The following is a 23071-nucleotide window of genomic DNA, read 5'->3' on the forward strand; positions in this document are numbered from 1 at the left end:
TAAAAACCCAACATTTTGATTAAACATCACAGTTATTAAATAAGCACTATAGTTTGGAAACATAGATGTTCATCTAGTGTGATTTGAAAACTTTGAGCAAGCTGTATATTAAACAAAAAAACATTATATAATACCTAATCTAAAGTAACCTTATTGTTCCACTTGTTAAGACCATGGAAGGTAACTTATTGTTTATTGTTTAAGTTAAATCCACACCATTCACCTACAACCACAACATATTCCTTATGCCTATTGTTACCATGCTTCTAATGTTTACTCTAAGCCAATCAAAGCATCAAAGACACTAATCCATCTAATCAACACTGCAAAACAAGCTTGTATTTTAATAATGGTTAAATAAATCACAAGATTATTTCAAATATCATGTTATGTCACACATTGTTAACTATCATTAATGCAAAACTATGAAGCTATTGAATAACCAGGGATACTGGTCACTTTTGGAGTAAAACATTCACTGACTTTTTTCAAGTATCCTGATATATATATATATATATATATATATATATATATATATATATATATATATATATATATATATATATATATATATATATATATATATATATATATATATATATATTGTTGTTTAGAATCATTCATATATAACGAATACCCAAAAGTCATCCAAAATGTACCCGTAAGAGCTCAAGGTACTACACTACTCTCATCTTATGTTTAATCTATGGTTTGCTAAGACAAACAACCATTGACATACAATTGGAAGGTATATATATATCTGAATGTTTGTAGAAAATCATTGTTAAGTTTGATCTAAAATGCTTAAATTGTTTATATTAACCAGGTTTTACAATTCCAAAAGAGTGGAAAATCCACTAATGGAGATGGCTGGTGAGTATCATGATACAAAATCATGAAACAAAGTCAAACTTTTCAGTAATCAAGATGTGATTTATCACAAATGCAGGATAGAAATCTTGAGCTTAATCGGTACTTTGGTTTTGGTGGCGATGCTTGGTTATATACAGGATAAATAATTCTTACAAGCATCTAATATAACAACAAACATTCAAAGCGAGTATTGCATCGAGCAGGAGAATTCTTTGAAGAGATTGAGAAGAAGCAAGCGCCTTACTTGGGGATTGAGGTGCTTGCTCCGTCGAAGGGGGGATGGATCTGGACATGCAGGTGATGAAGGCCAGGCGGTCTAATCTCCAGTCGTCGTTAACTACCATAAAAAGAACAATTGAATCAAACCATAAAAAAAAGACTAAAAGAACAATTGAATCAAATAAGCAGAACAACTTACCGTGGAGATGAGATGAAAGCCGAGAATGATGAAACAAGAGGCTTCACACCACCGTGGAGATGAGAGAAAGGTCGATATGGGAGAAAAGCTCAGATTGATGGTTCATACAATGGATCAATGGTGTCAAGGGATTGATGGCATCAATGGCTTGATGGCAACAATGGAGAGAAAAGGGAAGGTGCTCAATCGATGGCAGCAACGGAGAGAAAAGGGAAAGGGGTCAGGGTTCAGTGGAGAAAAACCAAACACATGGATAAAGAAAAAGAGATGCTTAGTCTATTTAGAGAAAAGCATTCACGACCGTTTGGTACACAACTGCCGCCAATTGCACAACCGTCTCGCCTATTTACGTACAACTACTGCCAATACTACACAAAAACCGCCACAATGTGTAACCATGGCCGCTGTTTTGATAAAACCGCTGAGAAATGAGTGCCGCAAAAAGACTATTTTCTTGTAGTGCAAAATGAAAAATCAGCCATAACACGATGACCACATAAAAAATTTACAACTGTTAGAAACCGAGTAGTTTCCCAATAAATAATAATACATATACAAAAGACTATTCTATTTTAAATAAAAATAACTCATCAAATATTTTAATGAAATACACAACAAATATTAAAAATTTAAAAGGAATGAACACACTGAATATTATGAGGTTCACCAAAGCCACTTGGTTCAAGTGGTTAGTGACACTAAAATAAGTCTTTCGTGTGACGTGCGGAGTGGTGAGGGTTCGAATCTTTGTTGAAGGAATTAACTCACAAGTAATTTCGCAACCAAACTCACACGCCATAGAGACATGCATTTATCGCCCTTTTCAAATATATATATATATATATATATATATATATATATATATATATATATATATATATATATATATATATTATGAGGTTCAATGACTTTCCTACTTTTTAGAACAGTAGCAAGATACCTCTACATTGACTTCAAAATTTACAAAGTTTTGGTAAATTTTCAATCACCTACAAGAAGTCTTTCGTGCAGAGCCTCCAACATTAATTAATGAAGAAAAAGATTTAGTTAGGGATAATTCAAAAGAATCAAAACAAAGGAATTAACCTTCTTTTATAGAGCTAATCTCTTATCCATCATCTATCCCACACACAACATATGTGATTTTTGCACTTTGGCAGCCATTATTGACTTTTTTTACCACTTATAATTCACACACACACGCCAAAATTCTCACATCAACCACAACCTCCAAGATAAACACAAATTAAGTATATTATTAATACAAATAAAAGTTTCTTCAAGAAACAGATCTGATATATATATATATCAACATATTTAAATAATTTCAACAACCGTCATCTCAACTTTCACCTCGCCGGCTCCGGAATGGCCCTCGGCCGGCAGCTGAAGAGAATCCACATCCTCTACAGGAGCAGCATGTTTGTACATCATGTAGATCACAATTTGAATCACACCAAACATCAAAGACAATGCATTTGGCACCTGCATTTATATTATCACAGTAAGATTAATAGATGATATATTAAACACTTCGATGGTAATTAAAACAAGATTTGATGGAGAGCTGATAAAAGAGACATTACTGCAATGTTTACGTTCTTCATGAGTATGCCATAGGCCAACCACGAGGTTGCTCCCACTGTCGTGAGTAAAGGGTCATAGAATGGCATGCATTTGATGCTCCTTGTTTTAATCACTTGCCACTATGTTTATTTGAACACAAATAATAATTCAAAGTCCTTGAGTTAGCTATATATATATATATATATATATATATATATATATGTAACAAGAGAGAAACCCTAATGAAAGTAAAACATTTATTCAGAGAGTACTTACAATGGTGCTTAACGGAGACAAGACTGAGCTGATGGTAAGGCAGATAAGATAGATCCAACCAAGAACATGGATACGTTCTCCGCCTCTCCATAACAAGAGAGTTAAGAGAAGAATGAGAGAGAACAAGCCCACATCCAAGATCATGGTCAAGATACCAGTGTACATCTGCATTTATACATACAACTCTCACACATGCAGTTATACTTATTATATATTTAAGCGACAAAAAAAGAAAGAAAGAAAGAAACATATACTTTAACCTTCTTTGGAGTGTAAATAAGGTATACGATGATGTAGATGACATTGAAGAAACATCCAAAGATACTGATGCTGAGAAACACAATGTATCCACTCCCTTTGATGCTTGCATAATAAATCCTTAGCATACAATTGAACAATGATATGATGTAAGGCACTGGAGTGAGTTCTTCGATGGCTCGCTCAAGATTATAAACTCCATAAAATGTTCGCCTGTAAATTAACAAATATACTGACGCATCTTGAATGATAATATTATGCAGTAAGTATTTATCAATCTTACAGTGGAGTTAGACACAGGACGCCGGACATGACGCTGCCTACAAAAACAGAAAGAAATGAGAAATATATATTAGCTGTTAAATGTTGCAAAGTTTGAAGGATATATACTTGTAGGTGCATCTTTCCTAATTAAATTTGAAGAGAGTACATAACATGTGCCGATCAGCAAGATATAAATATTGGCATCTCAACAAGCAAAACACACACACACACACACAAAACTAAATGAAAAAAAAACAGTCGGAACTCTCTCTCTCTCTCTCTCTCTCTCTCTCTCTCTCTCTCTCTCAAAGTAACCAACTTCTCCAATATTATCCGCTGGAATCTCATCCACCAGCATATTACCCCTCCACCACCATCGCCATCTCCTCCACACCTCCTTACTACTATAAATCTCCACCACCACCATCGCCATCTCCTCCACCTCCTTACTACTATAAATCTCCACCACCACCATCGTCATATCCTCCACCTCCTTGCTACTATAAATCTCCACCACCACCCTCACCGTCTCCACCTCCGCCTTACTACTACAAGTCTCCGCCGCCACCAAAGCCATCTCCTCCACCTCCTTACTACAATAAACTTACACCACCACGGTCTCCACCTCTGCCTTACTACTACAAGTCTCCGCCGCCACCATCGCCATCTCTTCCACCTCCTTACTACAATAAATTTACACCACCACGGTCTCCACCTCCGCCTTACTACTACAAGTCTCCGCCGCCACCATCGCCATCTCTTCCACCTCCTTACTACTATAAATCTATACCACCACCCTCACTTCTCCACTTCCGCCTTAAGTCTCCACCGCCACCATCGCCATCTCCTCCACCTCCTTACTACTATAAATCTACACCACCACTGACTGCACCTCCACCTTACTACTACAAGTCTTCGCCGTCTCCATACGTCTACAAATCTCCCTCACCACCGTCGCCGTCTCCTCCACCTCCTTACATCTACAAATCCCCACCACCTCCATCACTCACCATGCATCTCCTTCACCTCCTACCGTCTAAAAGTCACCAACACCACCGTCGCCATCCCCTCCACCTCCTTACGTCTACAAGTCAGCAACACCACCGTCACCATCTCCTCCACCACCCTATGTCTACAAATCTCCTTCATATATCATTGCTGGAATGGAAAAGAAGTACAATTGCAGAGTAAGATAGGGTCCATAATAGATACCTATGATAGCGCAGGTGAAGGCCGAAGGATTGTCCATTGTGAAGCCACCCATCTCTTTTCCCACCTCTGAGCTTCTTCTGCTAGCTTGTTATCTTAAAGCTCGTCATCTTTTTTAAAGAAGGGAATAAAGAGCCCACAACATGCATGCATGCTAGTTTATATTTGGTTTAATCAAATCCTTTATTTGTCCATTTACCCGTGCGAGATTTTTCGATCCCAGTGGTGGGGCCGGCAGCTGAGTCATGGTCGCAACTCGCAAGAATGTAAGGGGCCCTTTAGTACGAACTATGAAAGAGTTTGTTTTGAAGGGAGACCAGATTTTTTTAAAAAAAAAATTCAAAATTGGAAATAAAAATTTTAATTATTACACTAAACTTTTGCGTGGTGGAGAGGAAACACTAGACTTTGTGATAATGAAGTAAATAAAGGAAGAAAGTCATTTGTCTCATCCTCCTTGGCCCCAAAACTTTTTTTTTTTTTAATTTCTGAATGGTGACAAGCACCTTACAAGTTACAACCCTTCTCATTATAATCCCACACCTTATTTATTTTTTATTCAAAATGCTTGGACGTAGCCCATTCTTCAATTTATAATCCCACAACTTATTTATTTGACTTCTAAAAATCTAAAAACAAAACTGCACCATTACTAAAAGTAAATTGTAATAATATTAACTGTGTCTATTTATATGTTATTAAAATTTATTTTATTTATATCCATCAAACTAGCCAATTATAAAACAATAAATAAATAACTGGATTTTTTTTTTCATTCTGATGAAACAATAACGGCTAAAATGAATCTTTAACGAATCATTATTGAATATAAAATAATTTATGAAAAAATAATATTTTAAATTAAGTAAAATTCAAATTCATATATGATGTAGTGTAAACCAAGTATTTAAAAACTGATACCCGACTTAAATCGAATATAATCTATATTAACCTTTTGTTGATCCAAAATATAAAGTATATATATCTGATCGAGCTTTAAAAATTGGTAGAGGTACTTGGTTGGGCTCACACCTAATTCTTAAATATTATTTTATTACATAAGTTAACACAATTAAGTAATTTTATCAATCTAAACATATTAAAAAAAATAAGAATTTGTTAATTTTCTTTAACGTTGCTATTAGCTTGTGAAGAATGAGAACGGTAAAAAATCTCAATCCCTTCACTTTCTTTATGTTATATAAGTTTGATGAGATGGCTCAACTACAATAAAACAACTGCCATCCGTTATTAACATTTTATAAGATTGTTAAATATGTTTTCACTGTTAAGTAAAACTTATTAAAAAATAAATTTTTTATTATTTTTTACTTGTGAAAAATAAAATCAAATTACAGTACTATAGGGTCAATTAATATATGACCGAACTGTAGATAGTTCATATTCAACTCTTTTTAGGAAGTTTGAGTTTATGATTAACGGATTATGAAATAAATGGATTGCCTTGTTTATTAATTTTTAAAAAAAAATGATAGGTCATTTTTAGTAATCACTGTGTCCTAAAGCTACTTTAACATTGCAAGCCGGGTGTGTTTTTTTTACAATTTAACAATTTTGTTTTTAAATGTTGATAAACCATGGTATGTATTTGTGAAATTTCAACTTTTTACTTCAATTGTTTACATGGAGAAGTTAATATTATTGTAATCATCGTCAATATTATAATTTATAATAGAATTTTATAACATTAATTAATAATTATTTGGTCTATTAAAATTAGATTTTTTATATATATAAGATATTTGTTTAATTTTGAAATTAAATTCAAATCTCAACGTGTACATGTATTATAGAGCCAAGCTCTTCGTGTTTGACTGTGACTCTGTGAGAGTTGCCGACATATATCCCCAAAAATCTACAACACATGCACATGAGTTGGGGTGGACCTTCTAGATGGGTCGGAGGTTCGGAGTCATAGTTGGGTTACAAAGCCATTCCTCAACCAATAAAAGTAGCTGGTTCGGGTACGGAAAAAAAAACCGAAGCATAACACCTCTATACAGGTGGAGTTCATGAAAATGAGTTCAAATATCAATAATTCCAAGGATTCAAGACACACCCCACTCATTGTCTTGTCCTGTCCGTTTGACTGTGAGAGTCGTCCACATATATCCCAGAGAGAGAAAAATCTACTACACATCAGAGATGATTTATGTACATAAACCTCACATGGGTTTTGTTTGTCGTAATTTTCTTTTATATATTTTTGTCTTTTTGTTTTTTAGACAAGTGGAGATATATTTAATAAAGAAAATATAAAAATGGATGGAAATGTTTAAGAGCTTTTCGGATGGCTTGATTAAAGCAGCACCACATATTTTGTGTTAGATGTTGTATTTAGTCACAATTTTTTTTTCTTTTTTTTAGAGAGTTTATGTGCTTTACAGCTCAGTGATAAGGTTTTTTTTTAATTTATTTTTTTGAAAATGAAATGCCGTAATTGTTGTCTCATTTTTTTTTATAATTAATATCAAATCATTTTTGTATTTAATATTTATATAATACTCAATTCGTTCTTTTTTAGTTGTTAACTTTACCTAATTGACACCTATTAAAAAAAATTAGTTAAAGATAGTTAATTACTTATATTTTATAAAAAAATTTATTATTTTTTAAAACTACCCCTATTTAAAACTCCACTAATATGATTTAATGCTTAGTTGAATATAATTTATTAAAAATTGTATAAGTACATTAAATTAAAGGATAAATTTGAAAAAAAAAATACTTAATACTGCACAAAATTTTTAATGTGACAAGTATAAAAAAGAACAAAAAATAGTTTCAAACGTGATAAGTAAAAAAAACGGAAAGAGTATGTACTCCTATAATTGTTCAACTTGAATAGCCAAAGAGAAAAAATTATTGTATTCACAATAATTCACAATGAGTTTTCAATTACCAAAAAATTATTTAAACTTATAAATGAGAAGTTATTAAACTTAACTTATTACCGAAATGTTAGAGGTCCCAGTAATTTCATAAAAAAAAATTTTGGCACTCTTAATTTATACCCATTAAATAAATATCACTTATTTATCAACTGCCACAGTTCCAAATATCATACGAACAAAAAAATAAATAAAATAATAATAATAATTTTTTTTTAGACCAAATTACGTCCTCTATTCCTTTTTATATGTAACAAATCTATATTTTTTTTTATCTGTAATTTTCTAACATCAAAAAATATTTATTATTTTTTTTTCAAAATTACCTTTAACACTGTATTCAACTCTCTTCTTGAAATTAAATATGAGAGAAATATGAAGATATAAATTAAGGATATTTTAAAAAAAATAACTAATTTTTCATAAATTTTGTGAAATAATTAAGTTTCTTGATATGTGACATTCGGTTAACCACCATATATAAAAAAGAATGGAGGGAATAATTAAAAAAAATGAATACAAAATACAAATCATCTGAAATAATTTCAATTCTTTTTCTAAATAAAAATTTTAAATAAACTATTTTCGCATTTGTCACTTGCCACAATTAATTAATGAAATTTCAACCACTTTCGAATTCTGGACATCCAAGACTGATGCCCCGACCTCTGTATCGGATTCCCGTCCTATTAGCCTTATCAACGCACCCCTCAAAATTATTTCCAAAATTCTGACTTCCAGGCTTGCCAAAGTCATTGATAGGCTAGTGGATAATTCACAATCCGTTTTCATCAAGAGTAGATCTATCCTGGACAATGCGGTGGCGCCTGAAGAGCTTATTTTCAGCTTGCAAAAACGGGGTTTGGGTGGTAATGTGGTGAAGGTGGACTTTGCTAAAGCTTTTGATATGGTCGATTCGGACTTTCTTCTTGAACTGTTAGAGGCCAGGGCTTTGGGACCTGATGGAGGCTTTGGATTGCCAACTTGCTACACTCCTCTAAAGCCTCCATCCCTATCAACGGTTCCCCTGAAGGCTATGTCAGATATCAACGTGGGTTGCGTCAGGGGGATCCTCTGTCACCTCTACTCATTGTTTTGGCGGCAGATGTGCTTAGTACTATGTTCAATCAGGCCCTTGCTTCTCATATTCTTTTCGGGGTCCCGCTTGGCAGTCATGGCCATGTTTGCCACCTTTAGTATGCTGATGACCTGATTATTTTAACTGCTGGAGGGGCAGAGGATCTTAGGATTATTAAGTTGATTATAGTTCTCTTCGAAGGCATTTCTAGCTTGGTTATTAATTTCAACAAAACATGTTTGTATTCCACAAGATTTGGAGCCCTGCCCAGTCAGTCTAAACTCTCCACGTTAAACTGCTCGGCGGATGCCCTCTCGATCTCTTATCTGGATATCCCTATTGCGGGGAGGAGGCCACGTAGATAGGATTGGGAGGATCTCATCCACAAGATCCAAGTTAGGCTTTCTTCTTGGAAAACGAACTTTCTATCCTTAGGAGACAGGCTTACCCTCATTAACTTTATTCTCTCTGCGCTGCCCACTTATTGGATGTCTATTTTCCGCTTGCCTAAGTAGGTCTCCAACAACATTGATCGACTGAGAAGAGACTTTCTCTAGTCTGGTATTGACTATCCTAAGTGCCACCTTGTCAATTTGCAGAGACTATGCTTACCACGTAATCAAGGCGGATGGGGTATCATCAATCTGGCGGAGTTTAACAGCGCCCTTCTTGGGAAATGGTGGTGGAAATTTCTAAAAAACCCATCCCGGTGTGGCTCGGCGCCTATTTTTTACAACTACTTTTCCCAGCATCCTAGGTGGAACCTCTGTTTGACTAGTTACCGTCGGTGTTCATTCTTCTAGCAAGGTCTCATCTCGTCCCTGGAGGCTTTTAAAGCTTGTCTCCGTTCTATGGTTGTGAACGGAGAATCCACGCTCTTTTGGCTTAACAATTGGGTTAAGGGGTGCGCACCCAAATACTGATGGAGGGAGGAGTTTCGGTTAACATCCAACCCTTGCGCATCAGTTAAGGAGGCTATGGGTGACCTCCCGTCGGTGGAAATGGGTCAGGATCCGTTCCTGACTGAGGCCAGATCTCGTATTTCCTCCTCTAGTGCGGATGACCATGATCAGAAATCTTGGAAGCTAACGGTGGACGGATCTTTCACTGTTAGATCTTTTTATAGATTCCTAATTGACAGGGGAATGCGGTGCAAAGTTACTTCTTTGATCCTTAAGTGCTTTGCCCCTTGTAAAATATCGGCATTCTGTTGACTTTCTGGGATAAGAAGATCCTCACTCTTGACTGTCTTTTTGTCAGGAAATGCAATTTTCTCCCTACGGCAATGTGCCTTTTGTGTCTCTTTGATATTGAGTCGGTTGACCACATGTTCTTCAGGTGCCCAGTGGCTAAGGAAATTTGGAACCACCTTGCTCTTCTGTTTAAGTTCCAGATAGCCCTTTTGTCCAGTTTGGACCTTTGGGATGGCTGGTTTAGGGATCTTAGGACCCCCTCTTAAGCTCCCTTGTTTGTTGGTTGCGAGAGTGGTCATATGGCAGATTTGGCTTGCTAGAAATAACTATATTTTCAAATCAGTCAATCTTTATTTATGTGCCTGTCTTATGTCTGAAAATTTGTTACATGTACCTCTCGTGGATTTCAGCGGCTCCGGTTAGAGACTTGCACAAGCTGGAGGAGTCAGTTTCTGCTGCCAGATGCTTTATTCAGTTTTCAGGTCCATCTTCTAGTGAGGAGCTTGTTCTTGACGCTCACCTTGATTTCTCTGGCTAGCTGGTGTTTCTGATGTGTTGTCTGTTCTAGGAGGAGTCCCTCTCTCCTTCTTTTTGTCTCGTTTTGTTGTTTTTTCTTTTCCACTTTTGGTGGTTATGATGTGCTATCTGTTCCACTGCATTGTCTTTGTCTATTCTAAGGCGGGAGTCCTCTCCCTCTTTTGTACTTGCGTTGCTTTTGTACTTCATTTTCCTGTAACGATTTGTGGTTTATCAGCTATCGAGATTCAATGCGCCATTAAACTTGTCCTAGTCCTTTTCCCCCTCTTCTACCTTTTGTCCCTTTTCTCCCTCTTCCGTTGTTTTCTCATTCTCAATCCACTCCCGATCTCCTCCGATCAATGGCGGATTGGGCGCAGGTAGGGATCGGCGTGCTGATGTTCATGTTGTTAGAAAGAAACTCTTCATCGGAAACTCATCCCGATGTTCATGTTGTTAGAAAGAAATTCTTCACCGGAAACTCATCCGCGAGTTTAGAGATAGGTTTTGTGTTGAGTTGTGAGTACTTTATTGTTGTAAATGTTTTAATTTAACAGTTGAAATAAATGTTTTAAATTTTTGTAATATTGACAAATTTGCGCAAAGCGAAAGAATCAATGTCTGTCACTCTATCAGCATCCCACAAAGCAAAGCATTTGAAATTCAAACCAATAAATGACTAGTCTTCATTACCACTAAATTTCTAAATTTGGAGATAATAGATGGGAATTAAAAGGAAAAAATATTAATACTCTTCTCCATAATATTTAATTACAAAATATTTAAATATATATATATATATATATAATTCTAATTTTTAAAATTAATAATAATAATAATATGAACTATTTAACATACCTATTTAATTACAATTGTTAAAATGGACAATAATATCTAATTAAATATTTATAATACTTATTTGTAATAAATAATTAGATAATAATAAAAATATATAATATTCAAAATATTTCACTAATAAAAAGTTTAAAATAAGTAATGTTTCAATATTATTCATTTGCATTAAGGGTAAAATGGTAACTTTACAACATATATATTTTTTTTCCATTTTCAATAAAATTTTCTATCAACTAAACACAATTTTCATCTCCGTTACCGTCCATTACCATTACTGTTCTTTTCATTCCTATTCTTATTTTGCGATCCAAACGGCCCCACAGTCATGTATGGTTAAGGGCCTACTTAATTGTAGTTTTCTTACAATTCTTTCACCACCAAGAGATCTGAGAGAACACTGAAAAGAATAAAATATAATTTAAGCATGGTTAAATAAAATAAACCAAGCTCCTACTTGAAGTGTGTCATATATGTTTAACAAAAACTTCCATGAACAAAGATGTACTTAGATTCATGATGTATTGTTTTTAAGCATTCAACATGACATCCAGCTGAAACCATTTTCCCATATTGCAAGAATATGCCAATTACTAAACTTCTTACTACTGTGCATTTTATAGAAGCACAAATATTGCAAGAATATGCCAACTACTAGCTTTCTATGCATTTGATGATGAAGAACCTATTGACAAAATTAGCAAATGAAGCAACCCGATATAGTATTTTCTCCCAATCACTTCAACTTATAAAGTGATAGAAATTGTATTTTTCTCTGCTGCTTCTAACTGACTTTTAAAGTCGAAAAGCATATAACGAGGCATCACTATGAATATTTTCAACTTTGTGTCCTACTAGGTTAAAATGCAAGCTTTTAAATGAAACAAACCTCTTGTCATCAAAAGCAAGGAATGAATACAACAGCAGAAAGGGCCGACGACATGCATAATATAATGCATGACCAAGCCGGGCAACAATAGTAGTAATCTGATCAGACTTTTCATACGACGGGCAGCCTTACACATGCATAGCGGTCTGTAAGAGGTAAGTATAGAATCGCGCAGGACTGACTCAAGAAGGTAGGAGTAACTAGATGCCATTGACCACCTTCCGAAGAGGGAGGCAAAAAGATCCATCACTTGTTATAAATTTTACGATGTAAAGAGCGTTACGTTGGAAGAAGCGCAGGTTGATGCTAAAAAGCACAAAGAAAGGCGCTCAAACTGATATACTGCTTACAGATAGGGACCAGAGTCAATAGAAACAAACATGATGCAAGTGGGCGCCAAAAGCCATTTGAATGGCACATACTGATGCACCAAAAGATCATTTGAAAGGCAAAGATAGTGAGGCTTAACGCAAATTAAAGGAAAGGTGGATGCTCATGCCTCCAAAAGCTTAAGATTTTGCAACTTAAATTTGACCAGTCATTAGAATACTGCTGAGAAGATTTTCTTCCCACTTCCACTTTATCTTTTACCCATAGCTATAGCATCTCAGAACGGAGTGAAGCATTTGGAGATGTCAGTACAAAAGTCATACCATCTTTTTGATGTCTAATATATATATATATATACTCCTAATTTGTACAGGAGCGAGTGCTAATATTTGATCACACATATAATCGTTCCTTGATCATCTAAATAAGAGCGCTACCATTTCTGGGCTGAGCATCTATACCTTGGAGACAGTCAGACCATGCTGCAAAACTATTTCTTCTCATAAGGATGTGCAATGTGACCCTTCAACTCTCACCCTTTTAACAACTTGTTTGTTCTGATATAGTCCTCCTCCTCATAGGTTCAGTTCCGCAAATATTGTGAACCTGCGATCATTCACACAGACTCAACCTGAAAGAGACATTGGCCTGAATATGAAGCATTCAGAGTTGACTCAAACTTCCAAAGCTCAATGATCGTGCACGTCCTTTGCCGCAAGGTATGATACGAGTATACATAACCCTGCTTTTAGCCAATGGAAACGATGTTAAGCTGTGGACACTTTAGAGTAATCAGTCTATGCTAAATTACTCTCTGTATTAACTTCTAAAATATAAAATGATGGACAGCTAGATGTTTCATTCTCTTTTGATAATTGCTGTTAGGAGAGAATATCATCATAGTGCAACCGCACTATTTATCGGCATGACTGACACCTGTACTCAAGCTGATGTGGCAAACCAACGACAAAGATAATCGATGGCTGCAAGTGACACGATAACAAGAGGACTTAGCAGTGCTGATTCAAGATCTCTAATGGAGCTATTTTTTAGTAAAGCTCGCATTTTGTACCAACACTGTAAGACGCTGGGTTATCTTAAAGATTCATGAAGTGCTTTTAAGAATGACATAACTCTCAAAGACAAGATTTAACAAGACTATTTGTTGGGACGATCACATTAAATACGGTGAGCTTTAATTGCAAGAAAGATCTATCTGTGTTGACGAAGATTGATCAAGTCTATCATAAAGATTATGACCAAATCAAGTGAATCGAAGATCGTTTGAGAATCTTGAAGACCAAATGACTCGTTTCATAAGTTTCATGAAGACTCCATTGCGATCGTGTTTCCGCGATGTTCTACCTAAGGAAATCGATATGTAAAGAAGGTCGCGCCTAGACCTGGAGATTTTGGCTTGATCGACTCCTGACCAAGCACCACCTTATATTGATGGTCTCGAGGTCGTCTGAACGTAACCGAACTCGGCCAAGCTTCTCAAGAAATGCAGCCATGTTGCAAACTTATGTTACAATAGAGTCACAACAACACTCCTGGCAAGAGGTTAAATTAAGTAGCCTCACGCGAGATTCTAAAAGAGCAGACAAGGTATTTGGGACGTTGAGGCGTTTATATACATTCCTCGGCCAGAGACTGTGGCAGCGACCTGAGGACTCTTCGGCGAGAGTGCATGAAAGCACCAAACACCCAGAGGTAGCGATCTTTATCGGCCGAGAGCGCGAGCGATGTTGCTCAGACCATCTATTTTTACCCTCTTAATGATTGTTTATCTCCCACACCAAGACGTAGGGCCGAGCTGGACGCCTCGAACCCAAGCACTAACGTCAGGCCAGTGCCTCCCTCAAGGTTGTTTCGCCTTTTCTTCGCTTCGTTTCAAGGCATTCTACGAAAGTTTGAGTATTACCCATCACCCACAACCACAACCGAGAAAACAACAAATACCCAATTACGTGAAAGACAACAAGCGCCAGCCCTTTCATCGCGGGAGATGGGCCATCCCTGTCCTGTTGTAGAGATTCCTCACGTTGAACACTCAAAAGTCTAATTACCCAAACCAGAGATAAAAGTCAAAGATCAAGCTAGGAAATCCAACACAAGATGAACAAACATCAATAAAATAGATGATTAACACCAAATTAAAAGACAAAAGAAAACAGCATTAATCTAGCACAAACGCTGGGGACAAAAATTAGAACAAAATTCAATCAAATTTTCATGCAATAAAAACCAGTTCACAAACACTGATTTTCACTAAAACCAACTGGGTGCATCTCTGCTCCTTAAAGACGAGAATGGCATACGAGAACGAGGAGAGAGGCCTCCACCCTCCATCGGAGTTCCGTTCTCTCGACGAAACTTCTTCCTCTCACCATGCCACCCTCTCCGGACTCCAAGTCCTCCCATGGCGCCCATCTCCGATCCGCCTGCGAGGCTGGGTCGCAGCGATTGGAAGGCTCGCGAGGAGAGGATGCCCTTCAGGTGGTCAGTGGGAGCTGAGAGGGAGACGCATCGACCTACGGCATTCCATTGTTGGCGGTCAAAACCTTCTAAAAACAATTTTTATTTTCTTTCATTTTATTAATGACGTGAAAATATGCCAAGATATTACATTTTTGGATATTTTATCACCAGAAATATTCAGATTACCCTGTTTTGCAACAACAAAATATTATTTTCCTGTTAACATTGGGAAATTTTAATCCATATTTACAGGTATCATTTAGCTTGTGAGAGAGTGAGAATCTCATTCTATTCAGTTGTATAATTTATTAGTTTAAAAATATTATAAAAGAATTTTACCTATTACATTGAAGTCTACATTCTAGCATTTAATGTATACTATTAGTGACTCGAAAAGGCTCTTTACACTTTCATCTCGTTTTATACTAAATTAAATGTTTTATTAGCTATTTCCAAATAATTATAATTATTGAAAATATATTTTATTTTATAAGGATATAAAAACAGTTTATATATTGTTTAGAATTATAAATTCCGCATTATTAAAATCGGTCTCAAACATCGAAATCCTTTAGTTATGGGTCCAGGAGTCTGAGAGCTAAATGCTGAGTGAGTTTAATAAAAATATTTTTAAGTATTATTTTAAAATTATGAACTATAATATGTGATATATAATATAATATTTATTATTATTTGTTTGTTATAAAATAAATATTTTGATTATAAATACTTTTATTTATATTAAATATAGTTTATTAATAAATAAAAATTAATTACACTCTTTATCTGTGCAATAAATTATTTCAAAATCAGATATACTAATAGTTTTCATTCTAAAGAGCTATTTAATCCTAGTTTCATTGTAAACACTCAAAAACAAAATGAGAAAAATTGCACCACCTGTCATATTTAAAATATTATTTACATTGGAAACAAAAGCAAACAAGTTTAAACAAATTAAACGTCAAAAGCAAATGAACATATGTGTATTTTAAAAATTAAAATAATTATATTTATATTGACTTTCCCAGGTACTATAATTTAGGTAGTATAAATCGCTTATTAAAATTAGGGAGGCATTCTATAAACGAAAGAATCACACGAACCAGCCACATGGCTGATGTGGCACGGTGGCGTGAGAAATATATTTAATTAATGATCAGTAAAAGCTATGGCACGATCGGCCACTCTAGATTTGTGTCTCTCGTCAGAGACTTTCTCTCTCTCTCTCACTAATGACGCACTTCCCTCCCTTTATGATCGGCCATTGCGTCTCTCTCTCGTTGGTTTTGAAGAAAAACAGGGCCTGTGATCGGTGGTGAGCAAGCAGGAGAGTGGCCGAGGGCTCTGCGCCAGGCTGCAGCTTTTGCACTGGGAGATCAGTGATCGCTGAGAAGTCGGTGGCCTGGAGCGTGAGGAGGGAAGCTAAAGGCCGCGCAGTGAGTGGGAGGAAGCGGCACGAGAGAGAGAGAGAGAGAGAGAGAGAGCCAGCACGAGAGTGAGGCAGACCCAGCGTGTGTTCACTATATCATAAAATGAGAATATCGCGTCACGGTCACATCGGTCGTGTGGCTGGTACAGACGGTTTCACTTCGCTAAACCATTAGGCTCTTAAATTAGTAAATAGAGTAATGAAATGATATATATATATATATATATAGTAGTCCCTGGTCTGAAAAGTCTTCTCGCTGCCACACCTTCCCCGAAACCCTCTTTGAAAGTCTAATCGAGTGACCTTCTGTGTTCGTCTGCATTGTCAGCAAGGTGTTTACATGTCATCATTTGCATGTGTATTTTTCTGATATTTTCGTTCAATCTGCTGGACTTGATTATCAGGGATTGTTGTTCTTCGGATTGCAGGAGAGCGTGGTGAAATCCAAGTGGCCTGCAGAAGCGCCCAGTTTAGCAGTTTTGGATTGCACAGGTTTGTGAGTGATCCCCAATTGATTCCACTGGAATCCTCATGCCAAGAAACGCTAATTGCGTATGGCTTATATTACGACTTGCTGTGGAGCTTATTTTTATATCAGTTTTCTTGTATGAAACTTTTATTTCATGGGTATTCTCATCCTTGATGATTTACGAGGTTGTTTTGAGGACTAATGAGATGCAATTTATAATATTTCAATCTTGTGTTGAGTGTTTATGTTGTGAAATTTGAGAGATGTTTGTTTGCGACTCCTTACGCGTGTGAAACATGCCTTTTGTGTCCTTAGTGATTCCTAAACTTGTGAGTCTTGCATATGTTCATTTTGTAGTCACCGGTAGGTGTGTGCATCAATTTTCTCCTATTGATCCTAGCACAACTGATGCAGAGCATAAGCGCAAAAATGTGGCAATATATATGTAGGTGATCAGAGTCTCGAAAAAGTTTTAATCTTGCCATTAAATTTATAACCAGATTTGGGACGTTCTCAATTTTATTTAACTAAATTGTGTGGAAAACAAAAGAGCAAAAGTGTTTTCATGTGTTCTGAATGATTTTTATGTTGGCCCATTAATTTGGTTAATCTATTTTGTTGGCATGGTTTTCCAACAGATCGGCACTTTGACATACTTTCATAGACTGATAGTGACAGTATGAGAGTTCGTCGTATCAAGCTGTGTGTGCTTCATATCATGTGAAATAATTGTCTATGCTGACCATCATGATCCTAGTTATTATTATTTTAGTATACGCAGTACCTCTTTCATCATCTATCTTCTGCTGTTATTGCTGAATTTTCTTTCGAATTGTATGTCTCACTGCCACAGTATGGCTCAATGTGTTTTACTTTTGTGATTGCATTAGCACTTATGAGACTTCATCAAGTATTTATCTTATTTTATATTTTAGTATGATGGCATTTGTGTTGTTTGGTGTTAGGTTTCATCAGATTCCTGGTATACCATTAATAAAGATTATTTTTTTTATTTCATGTGACCCTGTCATTTCTATGGGTTTTCATTTCTATGAATTGGAATATTTTTAGCTTTTAGGAGACTAAGTGGTATATAAAATTAAAGTTTTACATATTAAATTTAGTTCATTATGATTTTTTATATTATTATAATTATATTTTATATCACATCTTTCTATTATTAATTATTGTAATATATTTTTTATATTTTATTATTGACCTCAATTCAATCCTGAGTCGAACCCAGTTGACCACTTGATTCTTAACCTTTGGACTTGGCTAGATCAATGCCCAGATTGAGTCTGGCAACATTGGTTTGTAATTATCACTGTTAACTAAGTAAATATGTCCCAGTAAATAAGTGTTATTTGTTGTTTGTGTTTTTTTTAAAAAATGTCTTAGTAGGTATAGATAAATCTTGGATTCCAACACTCCGAAACTCACATGTGGATGATTAGATACGATTTTCATTGAGTTTGCTTTTCAAGGTGGTTTAGTTAATAATATGATACTATCTCTATGTTCTATACTCGAACGTGATATTGATATTAACTCTTAGGGATGGCAAGGTGCTCGTTGGGGGCGGGTTTGCCTTCCTTGCCCCACCCTGGAGTTCATCGATTTTCAAATCCCACTTTATACCTAAACATGGGATTGGGTATCTGCAGGATCTCCGCCTCCACCCTTACATAAAATTTAATCTAAATATAATTTGTTATAAAAATAACTTAAAACAAGACTAACAAGTATGCAATGTTTTTACAATAAAGCAAAATAACAATATTTTAAAATTATACTACTAAACAAATAACATTATTATAAACTATATCAACAAAGTTAACTATTTCAAATCTACTAAAAAAAATTCAAGTGGGTATTCATATCGTATGTATAATTTAAGGGTATTTTTTAATTTTGTTTTTGGATTATGTATTAAGATCCATGTACCGCCCCTGTCTTCACTCTTCATAATAGTCGGTTTTTACTTGAACCCAATTAAAAATCATTCATCTTCATCAAATTAATGATCGAGTTTGGGATAACTATCATCCTTGATGTGGCCAAATACATTTTTGTCGACACCACAGATTGATGCTCAAGAGCACCAAGAAGCTCTTATGCATCCAGAGCAAGTAGAAATTGTACAAGAAAATGTTGGTGCTCGTGTTGATAGAAATCGTAAAAAGGAAGAAGAACCTGGAACGTGCTAATTAGAGGTTATTAACATATATATTTTATTTATTAATTCAAATTTTTTTTTTTAAATGTTAGGGCCAAATGGAGAAGTGAACCGAGAATGCATGAACAGAAGACAAGAAGCTTCCTCGACATAAGAGGACTGTTGTGGAATGGAATCATCGGGACCAGCCAATTGATGAGTCTGGGGATTCTTGGTCGATTTTGGGTCTTATTATAAGAAAATATCGCATGCTTCCTATTGGATACAAAAAGTGGAGTATGGTTCCACAACATTATAAAGCTTCTGTGTGGAATTGCATTATAGAGGTTTGAATCATATTTAAATCACGTTTATTTGTAAATTTTCTAACATGTATATTGATATATTTGTTTATTTGTAGAAATTTGAGGTCAATGATGCTGGACACAAGAATTATATTTTCAAGAGCTTAGGAAAGAAATGGGGGACTATCGATATGAACTAAACAGGAGGTTGATTTGTATGATATGGTTGATTAGCTATCAATTCGACCTATACTTAGTAGGGATGATTGGTATGATCGGGATGATTTTAATGATTGGAATAATTTGGATGATTGGCATGATTTTTTTGGTACAGAGCTTGCTCTGACACAGAGAGTAATACTCATACAAAGATTATTTGTTTCATCATTGGTTGTTTTATAGCATTTCCATTTTAATGTTTCTATTGCATTATGCAGAGGAAGCGACTCAAAATACTAGGAATTGCAAAAACCTAACAATGCATCATACATTAGGGTCAAAGTCATTTGCTAGATTGGAGAATGAGCTGGTTATTACTTTCATTTCATGAGCAACTTTAATTATGTGTATTTAGTTGTACGATATTGTTTATATATTAAACTGATATAATTTTGTAGAAAGTTGGAGGTGATGAGCCTGTTACCAGAGTTGTTGTTTAAAGCTACACAAAACATGATGGGTCTTTGAAACGAGAATGCCAAGAAGAATCATGTAAGTTAAATATGGTTTTATATGTTATCTTTGATATCTGTATGATAATAAGTGGTTATAAAACATCGACTTTTCTTATGCGGGGAAAACTAGTTATTCAGTCTCAGACTTTATCCGAAAATGATGCATATATTAGTGTTTTTGGCAAAGAACACTCGGGCTATGTTCGAGGCTTGGGACTTGGAGTCGTCAAAGCCCAAATATAGGATCAAAGCAACCAGAATAGTATGCCTTATTCTGGTGGGCCTACACAAGTTGAATTTGATGCTATGAAACAATTAGAGGAACAATTGTGATGCTAACTGGACAACGAGAGCATACAACCCAAATTTCATGCCTAATCGGGGTTTTTTTTTAACTTTTTAGAGTTATTGTTTTTATGAATGTGATGATTTTGTTGATATGTTTTGTTTCGTCAATTATATACTTACCGATTTTCTTGTCATTTTGTTGTATGTTATCTTCTATTTTGTGATATTATATGTATGTTGTATATGATGTATATGTGGAGTTGTTGATATGATGCAATTTTAGTACCATTTTTACATGATATTGTATTAAAATAAATAAAGAAAAGGACTTTCCTCTCTTTTGCCCCAAATAAAGCTAACTGTTTTCAAGATAAATGCAGGGCACATTATATATTAATAATAATAATAAATGTGTTTTTCAAGAAACTAATTAAGGCTGGTATCTTAACATATTACATATTTAAATGATTTTGACAACCGGCGCCATTTTCAATTTTCACCTCGCAAGCTCCGGCGAGGCACTCCGGCAGCTGTAGAGAATCCCCTTGGTCTTCAATAGCAGCATGTTTGTACACCACGTAGACAGCCATTTGAATCACACCAAACATTAAAGACAATGCATTTGGCACCTGCATTTATATATATATATATATATATATATATAGGGTAAACGTTATCTTAGAACGTCTGCAGGTGAGCACAGTAACTCTAATTGTGCTACAGTGAGAAGAAATTTTGGGTTAGGGTTGGATTGATTAGTTTAATTTGTGTTTAGTTTAATTAATGTGTTGAAATTGATTGGTGGTTCAGATTAAAATACTGTACATCTCATTTTTATTGTGCTTATGAATAATGTACAGTATTACTGTTGACACAATAGTACTGAACCGTTTGATTTCAATCGAACGGTTCATACGAACGTTCGTAGAAGATGCAACCTCATATATATATATATATATGTATATATATATAACAGTAAGAATATATATATTAGACACATGCATGTTCAGAGATGGTAACTAGAACAAGATTTGAAGGAGGATGATAAAAGAGACATTACTGCAATTTTTATGTTCTTCATGAGTAAGCCATAGGCCAACCACAAAGCTGCTCCCACTGTTGTGAGTAAAGGATCATAGAATGGCATGCGGTTGACGCTCCTTGTTTTAATCACTTGCCACTACATGTATATTTGAACACAAGTCATATATAATTCAAAGTCCCTTGAGTTAGCTAGCTCTCTCTCTCTCTCTCTCTCTCTCTATATATATATATATATATAATATGTAACAAAAGTGAAATCCCAATCAAAACGAACTTTTATTCAGAGAGTACTTACAATGGTGCTCAACGGAAGCACGGCTGAGGTAATGGTGAGGCAGATAAGATAGATCCAACCAAGAACATGGATGCGTTCTTCCCCTCTCCATAACAAGAGAGTTAAGAGCGGAATGTGAGAGAACAAGCCCACATCTAAGATCATGATCCAAATACCAGTGTACATCTGCATATATACATACAACTGATCTCACACATGCAGTTATATTTATCATCCACAACTTCATCTATTTCATTATATATTTAAGCGACCAAAAAATTAAAAAAAAAGAAAAACATATATATTAACCTTCTTCGGAGAGTAAATAAGGTATTCTTACTCGTGTTAAAAAATGAGATGTCGCTCCTAAAGGACCTCTGGGGCGGCGTTCGTGGTTCCGGTGGTGGAGATACCTCTCGACAAGCTTCGGGGAAGCAGGACATGGGTAAGAGAACTCTTCGCAGGCAGGATCTCTCCTATGTTCAGGTGGTGACCTCCTCCTCGTCTGAAGAAAGTACGGTTAAGATGACCCCGTCGTTGTCTAGCGATAAGGGGGCCGCTAAGGGTAAGGATCTAGGAGAGAATGAGTGGGTGCTGGTGCAACATAGGAAGAAGAAGAGCATCAGCCCGCGTTTGGACGTTGGGAAGGCTCGAGCAAGCAAGAAGCGACCTAGGTCGCCGGAGGTCAGTACGGGGAAGTGTGGCAGATGCTCCAGAACTTCACACATCACGGCAGAGTGCCGTCATCAGGTGGTTTGCCGACGATGCGAGTGTGCAGGTCATGTGGAGGCTAACTGTCCCCTGGTGACCCGAGGGAGTCCTCGTCACCAGAAGATCCGGGTGAGACCACGACCAAGTTCGGTAGATGAGAAGGAGGTGAGACTGAAGACTCTGAGCTCCAACTCCGACTCCACCGGTCGATCCATCACTGCACAGATGGAGCTGTCTATCCCGATTCCACCGGAGGCTTCGGACATTCGCGACGATCTGGAGTCTGTGGGAGTTCTATCTCTAAGAAAAAGGGCGGATCGATGAAGGAGTCTCGCTTTGAGGCCATCCCTGCCTCGTGTCGAACTTTTTCGCTTCCGGGACCGATCACACCTTTGAACGATGATGTTTATCTGATTCCGATGGCCTCTAAGGAAGAGGTGAAGAAAGCTTGCTTGCTAGGTACCTTTGAGCTCTCGTCGAAGCAGGGACTTTGCTCGATGTCTTTTGCTCCTTGGACGGCAGATCTAGGAGCGATGGGGAAGGCGTCAGGGGTTGGTCAATGGGTGCTTTTGTGGAACGTGTCATTACATGGTTGGTGTGG

At 36.0% G+C, this 23071-nt stretch overlaps 1 protein-coding gene across 1 annotated transcript; it reads right to left on the minus strand.

Annotated features, from left to right (window-relative positions):
• Window positions 1–20883: 20883 nt before the first annotated feature.
• Window positions 20884–22274, minus strand: LOC120276424 (bidirectional sugar transporter SWEET15-like). The gene is made up of 4 exons (XM_039283158.1): window positions 22100–22274; window positions 21781–21945; window positions 21502–21621; window positions 20884–21070 (listed from the first exon to the last, which is right to left on the minus strand). Exons 2-4 carry the CDS (start codon window positions 21943–21945, stop codon window positions 20894–20896), a joined length of 462 nt encoding a protein of 153 aa, XP_039139092.1. The 5' UTR covers window positions 22100–22274; the 3' UTR covers window positions 20884–20893.
• Between the last annotated feature and the right edge of the window lie 797 nt (window positions 22275–23071).

This window comes from Dioscorea cayenensis, chromosome 14 (assembly GCF_009730915.1).
Source record: "Dioscorea cayenensis subsp. rotundata cultivar TDr96_F1 chromosome 14, TDr96_F1_v2_PseudoChromosome.rev07_lg8_w22 25.fasta, whole genome shotgun sequence".
Classification (NCBI taxonomy): Eukaryota; Viridiplantae; Streptophyta; class Magnoliopsida; order Dioscoreales; family Dioscoreaceae; genus Dioscorea; species Dioscorea cayenensis.